Below are 18913 nucleotides of genomic sequence, written 5' to 3'. Positions count from 1 at the left end.
TTGAAATAACTAATTCATACTGAGTGTAATGTAAAGAAAGTATTAAATAGGCCATGAGATGACATAGAAATGAGGATGAATAAATTTAAATACAGGTAGGTCTATAGTATTATGAAGGTATTAAAAGGTAAAAGGTAAAGTTGTTCCTCTGCTCAACGAATTAAGCCCTACGCCATTAAGGCGTGTGGGGGAGTGGATGTATAGATCCAAATTTTCTTGACCTCGGCACTAGTTGGAGGTGAGTGGTCAGCTTCACGCCCCGGCCGCTTTACCCCCGGGGAAAGAGCCCCCGGTACCCATTGGATAGGAGGTTGGATGGACCCCAGAGCCGGTCTGGACGATTTGGAGAAGTTAAAATTCTTGACCCTACCGGGACTCGAACTCCGACCCTTCACAGTCGTCCAGCCCGTATAATAAAATTTGGCTTAACCGGGTTTTCGATTAACCGTGACTTCCATCCCCACCATTAGCCCGGATAATCGAGAGTTGACTGTATACAGTTTGAGCACAAATGAGTTTTACACCTTCAGAAATTTACTACAAAGCAATGGGGCGAGATATAACACCTGAACTTACATTAAACTACTACTTGTCATCGAGTATTGGAATGTACTATTTTCACTGAAAAGAATTTTCAGGAAATTGGATGAATAACCAGTGGAGCTTGACTGGTCCTTGCACCATGACCATCAGTGATATATATATACAGGCACTTACCTTCACATGGTACATCAGTGTGTTATATGCTCCATTTAGAAACTCCACACAAAACTCCTTCAGGAATAGTCGGATACTAAAAGCAGATCGTCGTTGTAACTCTTCATCTCTCATAGGAAGACGATTCTTTGGTCTCCTCTGCTTTGTCTATAACAACATAAAAATAAATATAATTAGGTGTAGATTTGTGCATAAGTTGATAAAACAGAAGCAACGGCCACTGGCAATGTTCATGTGACCTAAAATGGATTAAAGCCAATTAGTCACAACAATAACAAAATCTTCCATAATTTAAAAAACCAAGAACGTTTATTAGAAAAACAACATTCCATTTTAAGAGAGAACAAGATTCAGTTCCACAATCAGAATGTCAAAATATTGTTACATGCATGGAATAAAATCCTTCCCAAGAAGCTGACAGTATCTCAGCTGGTTAAGAAATTCCCAGCCTTTTAAATAATCTGAAGAATCATTACTGCACTCCGAGGAGCCTCAACAATTGGCCCTATCCTGAACCAAATAAGCAAAGTTCACGCCTTCAAACCCTATCTCTCATAAGATTAGTTTTAATATTATCTCCTTCTATATTTAGGTTTTCCAAGTGATATTTCATATTTTCCAACAAAAATTTCATATTTCAGCTGCCCCATGTGCTACATTTCCCACTCATCATATCCTTTACTTGTCAACAACAATTATAGTTCTGTCACAAGTCTAAATGGTCACACAAATCAATGGTTGAAGCATGAACTAAATTAAACTATTTTTACAAATCTTTCATAAAAGCTTAGAGGGAGTTTTAATAGTATTAACTGAAAGTGACCCCCTCCCCTCAATGTGATTTCCATGTGGACATTTGGAATTATAATAACAATTACTAACTGAAATCAAAGGCCATGCCATAGCTCAAACGGTTAGTCGCTGGCTTCCCAACGCGGCGGCCCGGGTTCGATCCTGGGTCTGGTCAAGTGGGATCTGTGTTGGATAAAGTGGTGCTGGGGCAGGTTTTCTCAGATTACTTCGGTTTCCCCTGCCAATCTTCATTCCACCAATTTCTCCACAATCACCCTCACCTATCATCTGGGGCTGGTACAATAGGCCAGAAGTGGACGCAGTACAAGGAACTTAGTCCCACCTCACTAGCAATAAAAAAAACTGAAATCAATAATCTTAAGCCTTATGCTGTCTGATATTAGGCTGTATGGCCTGTTTCAGGCTCTCTCTCTAGTGATCTTCCTATTCTTCTCCCTTTGTGTATGTGTATGCTATGATGTTTGGGTTCTCAAACTAGGCAATACCACAACCCCCAAAACAAAACATAAATTTATGTGACTCTCTGCTCGTCAGTGAAAAGTATGGTCCTGTACATTACTGCCAATTCCCTTCATTACATACAGGGACAGCATGAACCTAAGTTCTTTACAGTCTCTACACAGCTACAGAAAGCTACAAAATAATCCTGTACAGCCATGAAAAAATTTGCTACATATTCTGAAAACACCCATATTAATTCTTACTGATCTATCATGCACACATGGGGAAAAAAAATTCCTTTAAAATTTTGATCAAAAACTCCTCCCAAGCAAAAGACTATTTCATAGACCTATTGACAAATGAGACAAATGATAAACAAATAAGTTGTGGCTGGTCTGAACTAAATATTAGGGTCAGTATGTTAAGAAATGTTAAATAAAAGTCACAGGCACAGCATTTGGTTTCCTCTGACACCAATAAAATCTATCATGAAATAAACGAAAGAGGAAATACAGTATGCGCCAAAAGATTCAGTACTGAAATGAAAAGATGTCCTGTTGATACCAGTGTCTATTCATGTGAAGGCCTCTTACACGACAGAACCTTCTCAAATCCTGAAGAAATGGTCCGATCACCATGTCCCTGTAGCGTTCTTGGGTGACTGTAAGAGTATTGCCTTCCTCATCCTCAATGAAATAGGGGCCTAATATACTGTGTGCTGAGGCATCACACGTGTACTACGTACCAGTTTCTGGACGATAACATCTGGCCGCTCAAAACCAAGGAAGTGAGTTGTCTGGCGACCACTTCCATACGAGTGGAAATAATACTCAACTATGAATACTTTTTCCTCCATTGAGAGACCCATTTCCAACAACTGCACAACACAACTTCCTTTTCACTACTTGGGAACATGTGTGGCTGGAGCTATGCCCCATTGAGAAACGCACATGTGCGTTCGAGATGCGCGAGTTTCAATACTGCATATTTTGGCGCATACTGTACAACTATTTAATATGGCAATTTAGAGGCAGAAAACATATGGTGGGAACTGTGTCAGGAAATGTTGTACCAGAACTGAATATCAATTACAATATTAAAAATATTTTCAGTACCTTGTCTTGATCAAAATCCAAAGAATCTAATGTGTTCAAAGGCTTGTGGTAAATAATATCACTGTCACTAATAGACTTCATGTCCCTCAGCACATACGTGCCTCCAAACCGTGAGTGCCTGTATATATGAGATAAGAATGTTATTAAAACACTTTATTAGTAAAAAGCACTCTTCAGTCAAGAACAAATATTAATTGTGATGCCATGCAGTCTGGTAGAAGTTTACTGACATTCCTCCAAAACATCAGCAAACTTTTTTGAACTAGATGGTATCACATTCCAGAGGATGGAGCTCTTCATATTCACTTCTAAGAGAACTTCAAAACGTACAGAAAAGTAAATAACAGCAAATCAAGTTCTACATTCTCTGAATGTAAAATAAATCCACCGAAAATAAATATCTTGCAGAGCGGAAGCAAGCAAAAGGCTCATTCCTCTCTTATTTATTTTTAAAGTAAACTGCTGAGTTTATGAGTGTTCCATACACAATGCTTTTATATATAAAACATTTCAATACAATTTCATCTTAATGCCATAATCTGAAGAGATGTCCTATTATTGTTTATGTTCCAATGAAATTATTCTAACAAAAATTATGTATTATTTAAAAATCTATTACCATACATGATTTCAAAATCCACACTGTATGCAACCAAAGGGATCTGAGAAGGCATGAGAATGTGGATATCTCTCGCCATACTCACAAGACCCATCAATAAAGAACAGTCAATTTATTTTGGTAGGTTATTTTATGATGCTGTCAGTAACTAGACTATACAGCATGAATGACCAATGATGAATGATGAAATGGAAAAGATTTGAAAGGAAGCAATCATGACCTAATTGAAGTATTATGCTGGCACTGGGCTAAAGGAACTGAGGAAAACTATGGAAACCTGTCAGGATAGCCAATGTCCTGGCTGAGATTCGAACTGAGCACCTACTGAATATAATATATTAGTTAGTTATTGGAGAGGGTGGGTTTCCCCATGCACTTAGACCAGTATTGGTCCATTGTGCTTCTCTCTATGATATTCTACCAGTCTCTATACCCTACCGATATTGGTGCGTACCATCAGTCCCGACCGAGCCAGCGAGTTCGGCCTCTACTGGCTTGGCAGTATCTATAATGCTTCCCCCATCTATCAGAGGCATCAGAGACTACTGTTGGGCAGGAAATGTCCTTGGATTTGGCTCAGTGACCTCCTTTGGAGATATGAGGTTCTTTTACGTGCCGTAAAGCTACGACACGGGACCCATGGCTTAAAGTCCCTCCCGGAAGACTTGTTCCCTGAATTTTTTCGCCTTTAAAAATTCCACGACCTCCACCGGGTTTGAACCCGCGTACCACGAGTCATGAGGTGGGAACGTTACCTCTAGACTACGGAGGTCGCTAATATAATATAGTACTGCTATACCAACCTGCTCAGTCACCAAATTTCTGTTTTCATACTGTTATGAATTTTCTGTATTTAGTATAACTTTAAGGAGACTGTCAATTATAACAGAAGTTCTTGAAGCACATGATTTCTATTATTATAATTAAGCTAGAAACAATAAAGTAGTTTAGTATAATGCTACTGTTTTGTAATTCAAATTACAGTACATTATTTTCAGCTGGGGATAATAATGAGAATTAATACATGCAGACCCTGTGTTTATTTTTCAAAATGGTTACTGTTCTTCCATGTGACACAATGTAAATAAGAAAAGAACAAAATTACAAGCTGAATATATGGCTCCAGATTTGAGACTAGATGAATTTACATCTCATTCTGTCTTCTCATTCTATCCCTATACAAACTCATTTATCTTCCAGTGCAGGGGGGGGGAGATTACAAGAGAGAAAGAAGATAATAACAAGGCAATGAAGAGACATTTCCAAGGGATGATATACGAAAGCTTTTCAAATTAAAAGTGATCACCAAATACCGATTAATTTCTACAATATAAACGTAATTTACTCCGAACGATAAATGAAATCTTAAGTAATGTTCTCTCAAGACTGAACTATATACTTATCATTCCAATTTAAAAATGAAATACTAGGCGGTTCAAATATGACCGGGACTGATTAAAAAAAAAAACATAATTGCCAAACACTTACTTGCACATGTCAGTCTTCAACGTACTCCCCTCCAGAATCAACATATTTTTTCCAACTTTCTGGAAGCATCCTGATGCCCTCCAAAAAAAGACTTGTGGTTGGCGGCGCATCCACTCCCGAACAGTCTGGATGACGGCGTCGTTGTCCACAAACCACATGCCTTGCAAGTCTGATTTGAGCCTTCCGAATAGGTAGAAATCACTTGGGGCCAAATCGGGACTGTACGGCGGATGTGTCAGAAGGTTCCATTTCAATTTCCGGAGGGTTTCCATTGTTGTTTGGCCGTATGGGGGTGTGCATTGTCTTGAAGGAAGGCTACCTGCTTTCAACCTGTCTTCCGCTGGGATCGGATCTTACTCCAAGTTCCTTGATAGTGATGCGCATATTCTCACGAATAAGCACGTCTGCCCTCTCTGAAGCACTTACACCACTCAAACACATGGGTCCCTGAGAGACACTCTTCCCCATACTGTTGTTGGAGTCTGTGGTGAATTTCAGTGGACTGGACGTTTTCTCCAACAAGGAATTTGATCACAATGCGTTGTTCCATGCTCCACAGTAGCTTCTGTTCTCTCATCACTCTAGCAACTTCCAGACAGGACTGAACAGGTTCTAACCCTAACAGGAGGGAGGGTGGAGGTTGTGGCTTCACTCTCGCAAGATCGCACAGCTGCTGCGAAGTGTGGCTTGTTTACAAAAAAATCAGTCCCGGTCATATTTGAACCACCTTGTATTACCACTGACTGAACTCTTTCCTTCTAAAAAGTAAAAAAGTAAAGCTATCCCCGTACCAGGCCGTGAAGGCCCATAGGCTTGTGAGACGTTGAGGGTCCCACATTATCTAGACAATCAGCTCAAAGATGGCAGTAAGATTGTCAGCCCTATGCGCCGGCCGCGCTTACTCCCAAGGAAAATTATTTAATTAATTCCTGGTACTCATTTCTGTTAGAGGCTGAGTAAACCCCAGGGCCATAGTGCGGCTGGAAGGATTAGGACAACTGAAAAAAATCCAATGACCTCATCGGGACTTGAATCCGCGACCTTCCGGCTTGTAGCATAGCTCCTCAACCACTACGCTACCGTGTGCCCCCAATCTTTCCTTCTAAACCTCTTTTAACGATGATAGCTCCATAAGGTCATACTACCTACATTTGCATCATAAATATTACATAATTATAGAACTTCCCTAATGAACATAGAACCAAATAAGACAAGAGAGAGGACATGTACACCATTTTTCCACACGGTAATATCACTGAACATCAGAGTTGGGTGGGTAGAACTCCATTTCATACTTCACAGGTCCCAGGTTCATATCTTGAAATGGAGACAGACTAACACCACTAACCTTCTCTGTGGCTCTCATTAGTTCCTCCAGCAAAATCTTTGGATAGTATCTTAAAGCAAGCCATGACCACTTCCTTTCATATTTTTTTCTAATTCATTACTCGCTAATTCTTTTATCATTGTTGCTATATAATCTTAGACATTGAAAGTGTCATTATGAACAAATTAAAAAATAACGACATGATTATGCAAGCATATACCAAATACAGGGGGGGTCCAAAAAAAGTACTCTCTTTGATAGTCAATATCTTTGGAACAAAATAACATGTAGTTACAATTCTTGCACGGTAGTGTAGTGTAATGTTTTCTCAACAGATGGCGAAGGTCATATGAGTCACATGAGTGTCGAGCCGTGTGTGCACTGAGAGCAGAAGACAGCAGCAACAATGGCTGAAAGGTTGTTCTTTGAGCAATGGAAGGCCGTATTGAAGTGGTACTGGAAGTACAAAAACATTAAAGAGTTACGACACTGGCAGAATGAGTTTGGAACTCAGCCACCAACACGTCGAACAATTGCTCGTATTTGGGATAAATCTGAAGCAGACGGTACTGTTCATGATGTACATAAGCATAGATGTGGGCGACCACGGACAGTAACAAGTCCAGCTTCCAGTGCTGTGGTGTTGCAACACTTTACACGATCACCGCAAAAATCTGTGAATCAGTGTGCATAAGAAAGTGGGGTAAGCCGATCAAGTGTACGGCGAATTCTGAAGGCTGCAAAGATGTTGCTCCACCTCAGAACCATTGAGATGTCAGGGCGTACTTGGATGACACTCTACCTGGACGATGGATAGGTCGAAGAGGTGCTACTGAGTACCCACCACGATCTCCAGACCTAACACCTCTCGACTACTACCTATGGGGATCCTTGAAGGATGAAGTTTATCGACAAAAGCCAGCTACACCGAACGCACTACGAGAAACCATTGAAGTGTTGTGTGCAGCCATCACACCGGACACACTGACAGCCGTAGTTCTCTCAGCAGTTCGGCAGCATTGACGCTGTTTAGCCACTGATGGTGGTCACTTTGAACACATACAATGACTCTCTCTCTCTCCGCGCAAGAATTGTAACTACATGTCATTTTGTTCTGAAGATACTGACTATTAAAGAGTGAGTACATTATTTTGGACCCCTCTGTATATGACTAATTCCACTCTTTTGACTGCCATTTCAAGAAAACACTGAAATCTCAGTAGCTGGGACTGGTATATACATGCACATACACCACAATTCACGAAGAAATTAAGATGAATAATGTGTGAAATCTTAGTAACAATTTTTACAAAATTAATTTTGGAATGCACACTGATTTCACTGTGTTCTGTGGGTTCAGTAAGGTACAAATGGACGAAACAAGAAATTAATATAAGTATCTTAGAAGAAACTAGGAACATCAAGGCCCTGACAGAAGGAAAATATTAACACCAATCTCAAGGTACAGAGCTCAACATTTGAATTGAGAAAGTACAGGGTGAGCTCCAACAGAGAATATTTGCAAGTATAATGTCATTATGGGTACCATAATATCAAGAAATATGAAATTATTTTAATTGTATTGGGAAAACAATTATTAACTAATTTTTTGGTTCCTTGGACCAGGGGTCCCCAAACTTTTCAAACCGTGGGCCACATTAGGTAATTCAGCACTTTCAACGGGCCAGATAAAATGAGAAATTAATAACTCTAGGTATATGAGTTTTANATCACAAGTAGCGACTTTAAATGTTCATCGGATAAATTTGCCCTGTATTTCGACTTGATGTACTTCATCTGGGAAAAAGTTTGTTCACACAGATATGTCGTCCCAAAAATGGAGATAAATTTACAAGCAAATTTCTTTAAATTTGGAAATTGCTCAGAGTTCAGAAATTTATAAAATTCGATCAAATTTCTTTCCCTGTATTTGTCTTTAATATATGATAATTTTCCTGAAATTCAATAATTTCAATTTAAATTTGACTTGGGACATCTGCAGCATCACAGTCAAACAGATTTTGAAACAATGTAATTTCCTGAGCACTGGCATCCAAATAAGCAAATCGCTTCCGAAATTGTTCTTTCAAATCTGAAATGACTAAATTTGCAAATGAGGAAGGAAATTCTGCTTCACCCTTTTTATGCAACTCTGCACAGTATAGCATATGAACAAAGTTACAATTTTTCACTTGGCTTTCCAGAAGTATCAACTTTGCTCTGAATGCCTTGATAAGTGCAAATAAATAACAGACTAAGTTATTTTCACCCTGCAACTTTAAATTAAAATGGTTCATATGGTTTACCAGATCAGCAAAACTGCTAATTTCCAAAGCCACTTGGTATCTGATAAAAGTGGTTCATGATGGTTTTTCTCGGTAAGAAATATATCAGTTTCATTCCTGAGCTGAAAGAAGCGCGAAATAACCTTCCCACAGCTAAGCCATCGAACTGCAGTATATGTCAGGTCAATAAGCTCGGAATCACATTTACCAGTACTCATTGGAAAATTAGTTCAATTGGTGCATTTCTGCACAATTCTTCTGCGGGCCGGATAAAATCACATCGCGGGCCGCATGTGACCCGCGGGCCGTAGTTGGAGAACCTTGCCTTGGACCATTACTAAAGTTTTCCAATTGGGAAAAAAGTGTAAGATTTGAGGTTTTCACTGTGGTGACTAAGAAAAATGCCGTCTTCTGGGATGTGGACCATGTAGATCTTCAGGGTACCCTGAAGATGAAGGCAATACGTTCCTCTGAAACATCAGTTCATGCAAGATCTACATGGCGCCACATCCCAGAAGACAGCATTCTTCTGGGGGAAAAAAAAGTATTGTGTCGCATTGTGTATACATTAATTACAATATAAGGCTAATGAATTTACATATCCTATGATCAGTGTAAAGCTGACAGTAGTTTTATTAATCCTTTATTTAAACAATGAGATTAAAATTTCATATAATGGACAGCAAAACTGTAAGATTTCTCAAGGTAAATACCTGGCTCCTGTAAATTTTTTCACTTTTGTCTGTCTTTGACGAATTTCTTCCTGCCTGATCGCTAGCAGTTCCACTTCATCACGTTCTTTTTCTTCTACACTTCTTGTGATGGCTGCATCAGCCAGCTGTGCTGGGTTCTGCTCTCGAAGCATCAACGACACAATCTACAAGTGACATTTGGTAGTTCTTGACAAAAATAAACAAAATCTACACCTTCTTTTCACAAAATAGTTGTAATTTTATGGAATTTCAAAATACTGTATCTACTTTCACAATAAATGTTTACACAGCAGCCAACTCAGTGTTCGTAACTGATTTTAGAAAGAAATATGTCAGGGTGACTCCATGCATTTATGTCCTCCCATGCTGTACCAGCATTTCCTGAATTGTCAGAAACATTCAGTGGTGTTTAATGTTTTAACGCATTTCATTTCTCTCGGGAAAAAGGTTAAAATTATACCTGTGTTTGATCAGAATGGCAAACATATTCTTGTTACTATAATACTTTTTTTTTAATTTGATTAGTGGGGGGTGGAGTCCAACTGGGTCCACTCAGCACAGCAGCCACTGATTGGCCTATTGTAGCCTGCCCCGGGTGATTATGATGGAGAATTTGGTGGAATGAAGATTGGCAGGGAAAACCGAAGTACTTGAAGAACATCCACCCCAGAGTCACTTTGTCCACCACAAATCCCACTTGACCAGACCCGGGATCAAACCCAGGCCACTGCAGTGGGAAGCCAGCGACTAACCGCTTGAGCTATGGCACGGCCCTTACTATAATATGTTACTGTCTCTTTAAAACATCTTTCAGGGTATGTCATACCTTGAGAAGGAAACCTTACAAAAAATTTCTATGTTCAATGAGATCTCCCATCTTCTGCTGAAGACAGAATCTTTCTATTGACAACACAGTGATCTATTTCATTATCAGAAAATGACACAGTTTATTGTTAACTATTTCAATAGGAGGCAGATGTACACAAAAACGCCTTCTATCTATTCTTATATATATATACCTGCAAAAGAAAAACGTTTTCCTTCAACTGTTACTCTACTCGTACTGTTTTACAAGAAACAAAGAAAAGTATAAAAAAATAAACAGTCAGCATGCTGGAGACAAATGAAATAGGGAGACCTTGTATAATGTTAGCTACTACATATAAATGTATGACGGTTTCTTTCCTTCTTGTTTCATGCTATCTACTGCATACACAAGCTGTGTCCACCAACTTTCAGGGAAACAAAAGCTGCCAAACTTTTGTAAATATCTACAGTAATACTGCAGGAGGAAACTTTACCTTTGTGTCACAAAATGCTTTCCTTAGTTTCCTCATTTTTCCCCTCACTACTTTCTTCCTTTGCTTGGTATTTTGTTTTTCAGTAATGCATCTCTTCTTCACTAACTTCCCAAGTGCCTAACCTTTTCAACCACACAGCCCTTTGTCTGGTACTTACTGAAGCCATAAAAACATTCTATAACTTCTACAGCCTTTCCAACTAAACATACAGATCCTCTTATACAATTCTTCTGTGAAGTAAGAAACTTAGAAATTTCGTAAGTTTGACGATGCCATTGTATATTAATTAGACACTGGAATATAACGTCAAGCAATTCCGAAATAGTTGTCTAACAGAGTAGCTACTACTTCTCCACTTGTGGCATAAAAACCATGGCGTGCTGAACCAGTGCTAAGCAAGATTAATGGAGCACATAAGAACGTGGTTCCCTTAACTTACAGCAACGTCTAGCTTCTATTTAAGAGGGATATGACTGAATATAGTGTGGCATAGGTTTGTGCTATTGCTTCACACATGGGAGGTCCAATTCAGTAACCCATTTTTTAGCCTGCTTTCCTTATTTTGAAAATAGAAAAGGAGGCTTATGAGATCACCTTGCTGTCTGTGTATCTCTTCCTATTTTTTTTTTTTCATTTTCTATGTGGTCTGTGGGGTATCAAAGAAAGTAGGCAACCAGTTGATCCCAGAACTCATGCATGGCCACAGATGCGAGGCCTCATGTGTGTGGACTTTTTTATGTTTCTCTTAACTCTCACTGATGGTTTATGTTGTGTTTGATTTATATATTCTGTCTTGTGTTGGTCCTAGAGTCCAGTGGGGAAGAGATCTATGGATTTGGCCCATCTAAGTAGGCTTTTATATGAGGATGGAGACACGAGTCCAGTCTCTGAAATGTTGTTTTTAAATAAATACAATGACTCTGGAGAATGTCCAAAAATTCAATAATTGTACTAGAACTTCCTGTTCAATTTAATCTACCCCTCTATAGCTGTGTTTTTCTGCTGTTACTCAAAACTGGACATGAACCTATCATCGGTTCTATACAAACAATAGCAAAACATTAAAAAAAATGGTTATGACTGCTATGTCCAAAATCTATGCAAATTCATATGCTCATGCCCTAAAAGCATCATATCACTGGAAATCCAGCTCTGAATCTGTAGGTCTTGCTGGAACAGTGTCAGGGGCACCAAGAGAACATCTCACAACAAATTAAACATGGAGCATATGAAATCTAAGTCTGAAACATAAGAGGCCTCAGCTTGGGCAACGAGACCAGCTTGGCCATCTTGGTAAGTAAGTGATCAAATTTCTTGGCTCAAACAGTGTATTTACTTATGTAACTTTTATATGTAGGAGCTGGGGAGGCACAGTCGGTACAGCGACTGGCTATAGGCTGGATGATGAGGATTCCCTGGGGCATGAAGCTGACCACCCATCTCCAGCTAGAGTTGAGGTCAAGAAAATATGGATCTATACATCCACCTCCTGTACACCTTCATTGCATAACAATTTTATCTTTTACTAACAACATAGTATAGGGTGTGGGCAAACAAGAAAAAGGAAAAAGAGGGACAGAGAGAGGACAACTTAAACAAACTCCATTTATTGCAAATTTGTGTTCTCCAGCTCATAAAATGAATTCATCTCAGGTGGCTGAGATGTACAAAACTGATCTGACAACAAACACTGAGTCATGAAATGAAGACAGATTAGAATATATAACTCATAAAGAAAAACAGACAAAATACAGAGATAAGCTGCAGCAGTAAATCTTTACACAGAATAAATCCAAAAAGCACCAAATACGAACAGATACAAAGTCCAAGAGACAGGATGATTCCACAGTACAGTACTTTCCTTCTGGTACACAGCTCAGGAATGTACTTCCATCTTCACCATGTTGCACAAATCTATTCAGGTATTTTTAAAACTCATTTTTCTAGTGCATTTCTACCCAACAGCTTTAGGCAAATGATGGGGTGTAATTGAATAAAACAGACTATGACCACCTCCCCTATAGAAATTCTGAATAAATTTTCATATTCTAATACACCACTCTGTTAGCTTCAGTGAACAACAGTGTCAGATGATGAATAAAATCGTCAAAACTCCATTATCCTGATCACAAGGTAGGTATTATAACCATGATTAAGCTTCTAGTTTACGCCTGCTGGGCATATAATACACAACCATAAAGTTATGTGTTATATATGATCAGAGTTGACTGCACCTGACCTATATCGCAAACTTGGTGGAAATATACTCCCACTTCCATGTTACAAAACCTCCTTACCTTCTATGCACTATTATCTACATCAATAATTTGATTTATCTAACAGTTCAATACAAACGGTAATTAGTAACTGAAAAAAAAAATGTTACTACAGATATGCAGTGGAACATATTAGGAGACATCATCAGAACATTCCAATGCCAGCCAAACAGAAAAAGAATTTACATAACTTAAAAAAAAACTCCAGGGCCTGCAGACCGCAAGTGAACTATACTGACCCAGCGACTACTGCTTGTTGGTGAAGTTAGTGCCAACTTTAGCGGATAGAGGGTGTCGCGTGATCAGCTCAACAAATATCCACAGCCGTTAATTTTGGTCTTCTAGACCTGGGCCACTATTTCCTTGAAACAGCTCCTCAACTATCCTCAGGAGGCTGAGTGAACCCCGTTCCAGACCCACTGCTTCTCAGAAAATCTGGTAGTGTCGGGAATCAAACCCAGAACCTCTGGATCTGTAGCCAGGAACCCTAACCACTGGACCACAGAGGCAGTCATTTGTATAACTCTGGCAGATTAATAAAATGGTTTTTCATAAATAAGTATTGGCTGAAGTGCCAAAAATACAAAAATGATAAATGATGATGTCAGACTCATGGTTCTCATAGTGATGACTAAGAAGGATACTACTTACTGGGATGTGATGCAGTATAGTGTGACAGAAGTTTGCCACTGTTTCAGAGGAAAGTACTGATTCCATCTTCAGGGCTAAAGAGAACACTGAGCAAGCAGACTTCAAGACATTTCAAATATGATGTANCCAAATCCCAGAAGACTGCTTTCTTCATGATGTACACTGCTTACCACTTTAAGTGGGGTCCTTTGTTTCAGGTCTCATTCAGAAAATGTACATTAAATAAGATTACTTGTAATATACTTAGTTACTCTGTATCTAATTTTATTGGTTAATGAAATACTTACCTCTAAAATATGCATATAATACTGTTGCTCATTCTCAGAACAAGCTATATACAAGAACAAATCAACCATTCCTGACTGATGAAGAGCCCAAAGCACCTGAAAGCAAGAAAACAACAAATTATAACATGTTCAGATCTTCTCAGGCAATAATCAAAGCTAATGTTGAGTTAGAAATCAATGTTTTGAATATCTGCTCTGGCTTCATCATTAGTGTCTGATCTTCCGAGAAGATTTTCTTCTGTTTATTTCCAATGAAAAGTTTGAATCTTATGTAACTGATCAAAAACTAAATAGAGATGTCTTTCTCAGTAATTATTAAGACACTGCATATTCTGTCAACAGTTGAAACATTACCTGATCATGAACACTGGCATCGTTGTCTGTTCTCTTCTCGACCTCTGGATCGGCTGGAACTTGCAACACATTCCGTACCAAAATCAGGATTCTCTCTATAACTAGGCCTTTTTCTTCTTCTCTCTCCATTGAATCCTAGTAGGACAGAAACAGATAATCTGTACAGGATCTCTCCATTGAATCCTAGTAGGACAGAAACACATAATCTGTACAGGATACAAGAGTCTCCTGAACAAATTGCATTCCAAGAATTCACTCGTCTTCTCTTTGGAACTCACAGCTTACTTACCTCCAATGCAACCATAATAAAAGATAATAATAATTCAATTCTTTATTATTTATGTGCTGAGCCAACAGCCTAAAGGCCAATTACAGACACAGCACAGTGTAGACAAAAATAGTTACATACTGGACAAACACAACATAAAGTCAAAGACTAATTAAAGGTAAGCACTGGAGGAAAACATATTAATGCATATACGGAGAGAAATAAAGTAGTAGTAGTAGTAGTAGTAGTAGTAATAATAATACTAATGCTGCTGATGATGATGATAATAATAATAATCTTTTACAAAGTGAAGTCCTTCTTGAGCAGTCAACATTCGTTCAGCTACTCATGAATTTCCCAATATTTTATGGAACCCAAAAGTATATTACCATGTGAACAAGAAACAGCCACTGGTCTCTATTCTGCACCAGAGGAATCCAATCCATCACCCTCTAAATCATATTCATCTAAAATCCAGTTTAATATTATCCTTCCACATATATCCAGGTCTTCCTATTGGTCTCTTTCCTTCTGGTTTCCCCACCAAAACTCTGTAGTCGTTAGTTTTCTCTCATACATGTGTTATGTGGTGTCTCTCATCCTTCCTGAATTGATCAGTCTAATTGTATTAGGTGAGAAGCATAAGTTATGAAGCTCAACACTATCTGTTTCCGGCAATCTCTTGTTATTTCATCCCTCTTCAGTTCAGATAATCTTTTCAGTACCCTGTTCTCAGACATCATGAGTCTCATGTTCTTCACTTAATATCAGAGACAAAGTTTCACACCCATACAAAACTAAGGGCATAATATTTTACAAGTGTTTTACTAATTAAATAACACAGCATCCAGAATGGCTCTGGGGCCCACCAAACGTCATACCGAATGAAGGCTATTTCACACAGAAGAAAATAACTACACCCATCTGGTGCTGAGATTGGAATGCATAAAATTATGCTTACAGACCCTCATGTCCTCATAATGTGCTACATAATTAAGCATTGGGACTACTTTTATCTTTGTATATAACTTTTTATATTAGAAATTTTCAGTTACTTGGAAACTGTTGAATATAACCTCAAAGATATCTGTCATCACCTTCCTGTAACTCAAATTTCAGCACCTGTAAATATCTGAGTTGTTAGCAAAATGTACTGTTTTAAACTGAATGAGTGAAAATTTAAGTTATATGTAAACTAAAATAAAGAAAGAAATTAGTATCACTACCTCCTGAAAAACATTTATACTTACAATTTTGAGTATATCTCCCAGTTTCACACTAAGTAATGCCCAAACTCTGTCATCACAAAATGCAGCTTTGTAAGACTGCAAATGGGTTATGATCTGAAGGTAATAGTTGCGTGATGTTTTTTCTGCTGGCAACTCTTCACGATACAAAAGGAGTGCTGGATTTGTTAGATTCACCAACAATCTACATTCAAGGTAAGAATTTTAAATATTTCACAATATATTCCTTTGATGCTTGGTAACAAGAGGTTAATTAAAAATTCATTACAGATGGCTCTAGCTGAGTAAACATTGTAACACGTTATTTCTGACTGGAAGATTGACTTGTAACATTCTCATATTATGACCAAACCAAGTACATGTTATTGGTATAAGCTAAAACTAACATCTGACTTAAGCCCTTCTTATTATCAAGCACTCAAAATTTATGAACTGAAATTTTAGACACATCCTTTGAAATAATATCATGTAATAAAACTGGCCTTCCTCACCTCAAAAGTACATCAAACAAGTCTGACTTCTGCCAATAATCCTTTAACATAGGTAACAAATCTGCCTGAAGAATTTTTGCTTCACCAATATACCGACGAATTTCATGATTTTCATCATCCCGACGTAAATAACGAATGAGGTCCTTTATGGTTTCTGAAATATTACAGTAAATGTTGCAAGAATGTATACTTCAACATTACTACTTACATGCCACAGTATGAAATATTAGGCCTATACTAATCAGCAAAGATTCTGCACAGATATTTACCCTGACAGTGAATATCAATATAATACTTGCTGCCATCAAAATAACCCAGGGCACTGCATGTTGCTGCAAGCTCAGCATACAGCAAAGTAGACATCTTGCGTAAGTTAGAGACAGGCCATAGAGGTTAGTTCCAAAGTTTCATAACTCTCAGAACTTCCAGTCTGAAATATTAAATATAAATGCACATCGTTAAAAACTTTTTGAGAGATGGGAAAACTTGAGACGCTCTTACCACAATATATTAAATTATAGAACTGTGCTTAATATTTGGCTATATATATTTGCAAGCCTTGGTCGAAAATCAGAACTAAATGAACTCTTTCCAATTTCTTCAGGTTAAACTTTTAACCCATACCAACCGATTTCGTTCTGCATATAACCTTAATTCATTTACATCGACTCGCTACTTCCTACGTACTCAATACTACTAGCTGAAATTAACTTCGTACTAACATTCCTTGATTCAAAGCAAATTAAACGACATAAAATTAAATTATGATTCTTTTAATGAACTGTTCTTTGAAAAATATGTTTCCACTAACAACACGACCAACTTCTCGCCATATGCGATGAATTTGGCGGGTTGAAGTAGCCAATCAAATGTGAGAACCAATCACAGACTGGCGAGGGAAATGTAAATACGTGTACTAATGGACGAACTGCACTGTCAGAAAGATTAATTTGCTATATTTTGGACAACCTGTGCCTATAGTCCTGTCTTTATATCTGTTTAAGTTACATGTTATTGGCACATTAGGTCATTTAGCATTTATGCAGAGCTTGGCCGAATTGGGTACGGCTGGTATACGACAGGTTATGTTCGGTTAGCATATCGGACCACTACGCATGAACACAAGCATTATCTTGCGCGTTGAGTCTCGAAAATTTTACGAAATTTCATTCTGTATGACAGTTATGGTAAATTTTTTAAGTTTTCAAATATTTCCTAGCATTTAAAATTAAAATAAAAATCAGATTCTCCGAAATTATGCAATGATTTCAATTATGTAAATTTCAGAAAAAAATCGAATTCTTTAAACCTTCGGCATATTTCTCACTTTGTTATATATTAAAGTTTCACGGTTTGGAAATTCTGAACAATTTCCGTATTGTCATATTACAAAAAATTTGTAAACACAAAATTTTAAAAACTGATAATTTTTAAATCCACCACGCAAGCTTAGGTTACAGTACAAGTATGTTTAGATTTGGTTCAATGGGGTTATGTTGAGGTGGACTACTGTGCATCCACCCTTGCATCTGGGCAAACAGCTTGGTCAGATTGACTTGCTCTAAGTTACGTTGTTCAGACTACTACAGGTTATGACAAGGCTTGGTCAGATTGGCATAGTTATAATTCTACATATTCACAACATCAACTGTACCTCTGGCCATTTCATCTCCTGGTACACATTCGAAAGGAGGTTGTGTGGCCCTCATGGAGTCACTCTGGACACTGGAGGAATGAAAAATATCTTGCCCTGCAAGAAATCGAATCCTGATCCCTCAGTCATTGAGCCCATAGCCCAGTTTATATGCTGATTGAGCTACACCAGGCACATCATTTGTATAGTAAGTATATTATTGCACAAGAAAAAGAAATTCTGAATGAAAGCCAATTAGTCAATTTTACCCAGAATGCTGTGCTGTATTTTATTAAGATAGTTCTTTTCTCTAATGATAATGATATTAGCAGCAAAGAACAACAGAGGTAGCGGTTGTAGTAGCATAAAACATGGCAATTCTTACAGCCTATGAGATATTCTGGACATCTATAAGAACAAAGCGTATATCCATTTCTTTCGGAAAAGGTGTATTCAAAGAAGCCTGCATAACCATGTTTAATTTGAGAGAACAGCAGCAGCAGCAGCAACAACCATCATCATTGTCATTCAATGTTACTTCCAAAAGGGTTAGTAATTTTATGAGAAACATTTCTCTGCCTTGCCATAAGCACTCTTCCTTTGTCTATGTCCATGCTTTCCCTACTCTCTTTTGAAGGCATCTTCACTCTTTTGGTTTCTCTAATTTCTCTGGCCTCCAAAATTGTCATTGTCATGTTTATGCTCTCAAAATAATCATACATAATCTGGAAACCAGAATACACATGGCCAATATTAGCAGTAGCTCTAGGCACAGGAGTGGGAGTAAGAGTAGTAGTAAGAGTAGGAGAAGCAGGAGAAGTATTAGAATCTCATGGCAGTGACTGTTAAGTTACTGTCTTCTGCAATACAATGTTATCTAGTCCTCC

General features: G+C 38.1%; 1 protein-coding gene across 1 annotated transcript; it reads right to left on the bottom strand.

Annotated features, from left to right (window-relative positions):
* Window positions 1-618: 618 nt before the first annotated feature.
* LOC111871641 (protein timeless homolog) lies at window positions 619-17036 on the bottom strand. Its single transcript, XM_033754326.1, has 9 exons — window positions 17018-17036; window positions 16663-16823; window positions 16394-16547; window positions 15906-16086; window positions 14388-14522; window positions 14034-14129; window positions 9519-9682; window positions 3087-3204; window positions 619-864 (listed from the first exon to the last, which is right to left on the bottom strand). The coding sequence occupies exons 2-9, from the start codon at window positions 16754-16756 to the stop codon at window positions 619-621; spliced, it is 1188 nt and encodes a 395-aa protein (XP_033610217.1). The 5' UTR covers window positions 16757-16823; window positions 17018-17036.
* Window positions 17037-18913: the final 1877 nt, after the last annotated feature.

This window comes from Cryptotermes secundus, unplaced genomic scaffold (assembly GCF_002891405.2).
Source record: "Cryptotermes secundus unplaced genomic scaffold, Csec_1.0 scaffold11, whole genome shotgun sequence".
NCBI classification, from domain to species: Eukaryota; Metazoa; Arthropoda; class Insecta; order Blattodea; family Kalotermitidae; genus Cryptotermes; species Cryptotermes secundus.
This window is presented reverse-complemented; position numbering and strand designations above follow the sequence as displayed.

Coding starts and splice junctions, on each gene's coding strand:
- LOC111871641 (XM_033754326.1), bottom strand. CDS start 16,756: ATGTCTACTTTGCTGTATGCTGAGCTTGCAGCAACATGCAGTGCCCTG. Junction 16,087..16,393: donor TTGTTTGATGTACTTTTGAG/GTGAGGAAGGCC, acceptor CCTTGAATGTAG/ATTGTTGGTGAATCTAACAA. Junction 9,683..14,033: donor ATTATATGCATATTTTAGAG/GTAAGTATTTCA, acceptor TGTCACTTGTAG/ATTGTGTCGTTGATGCTTCG.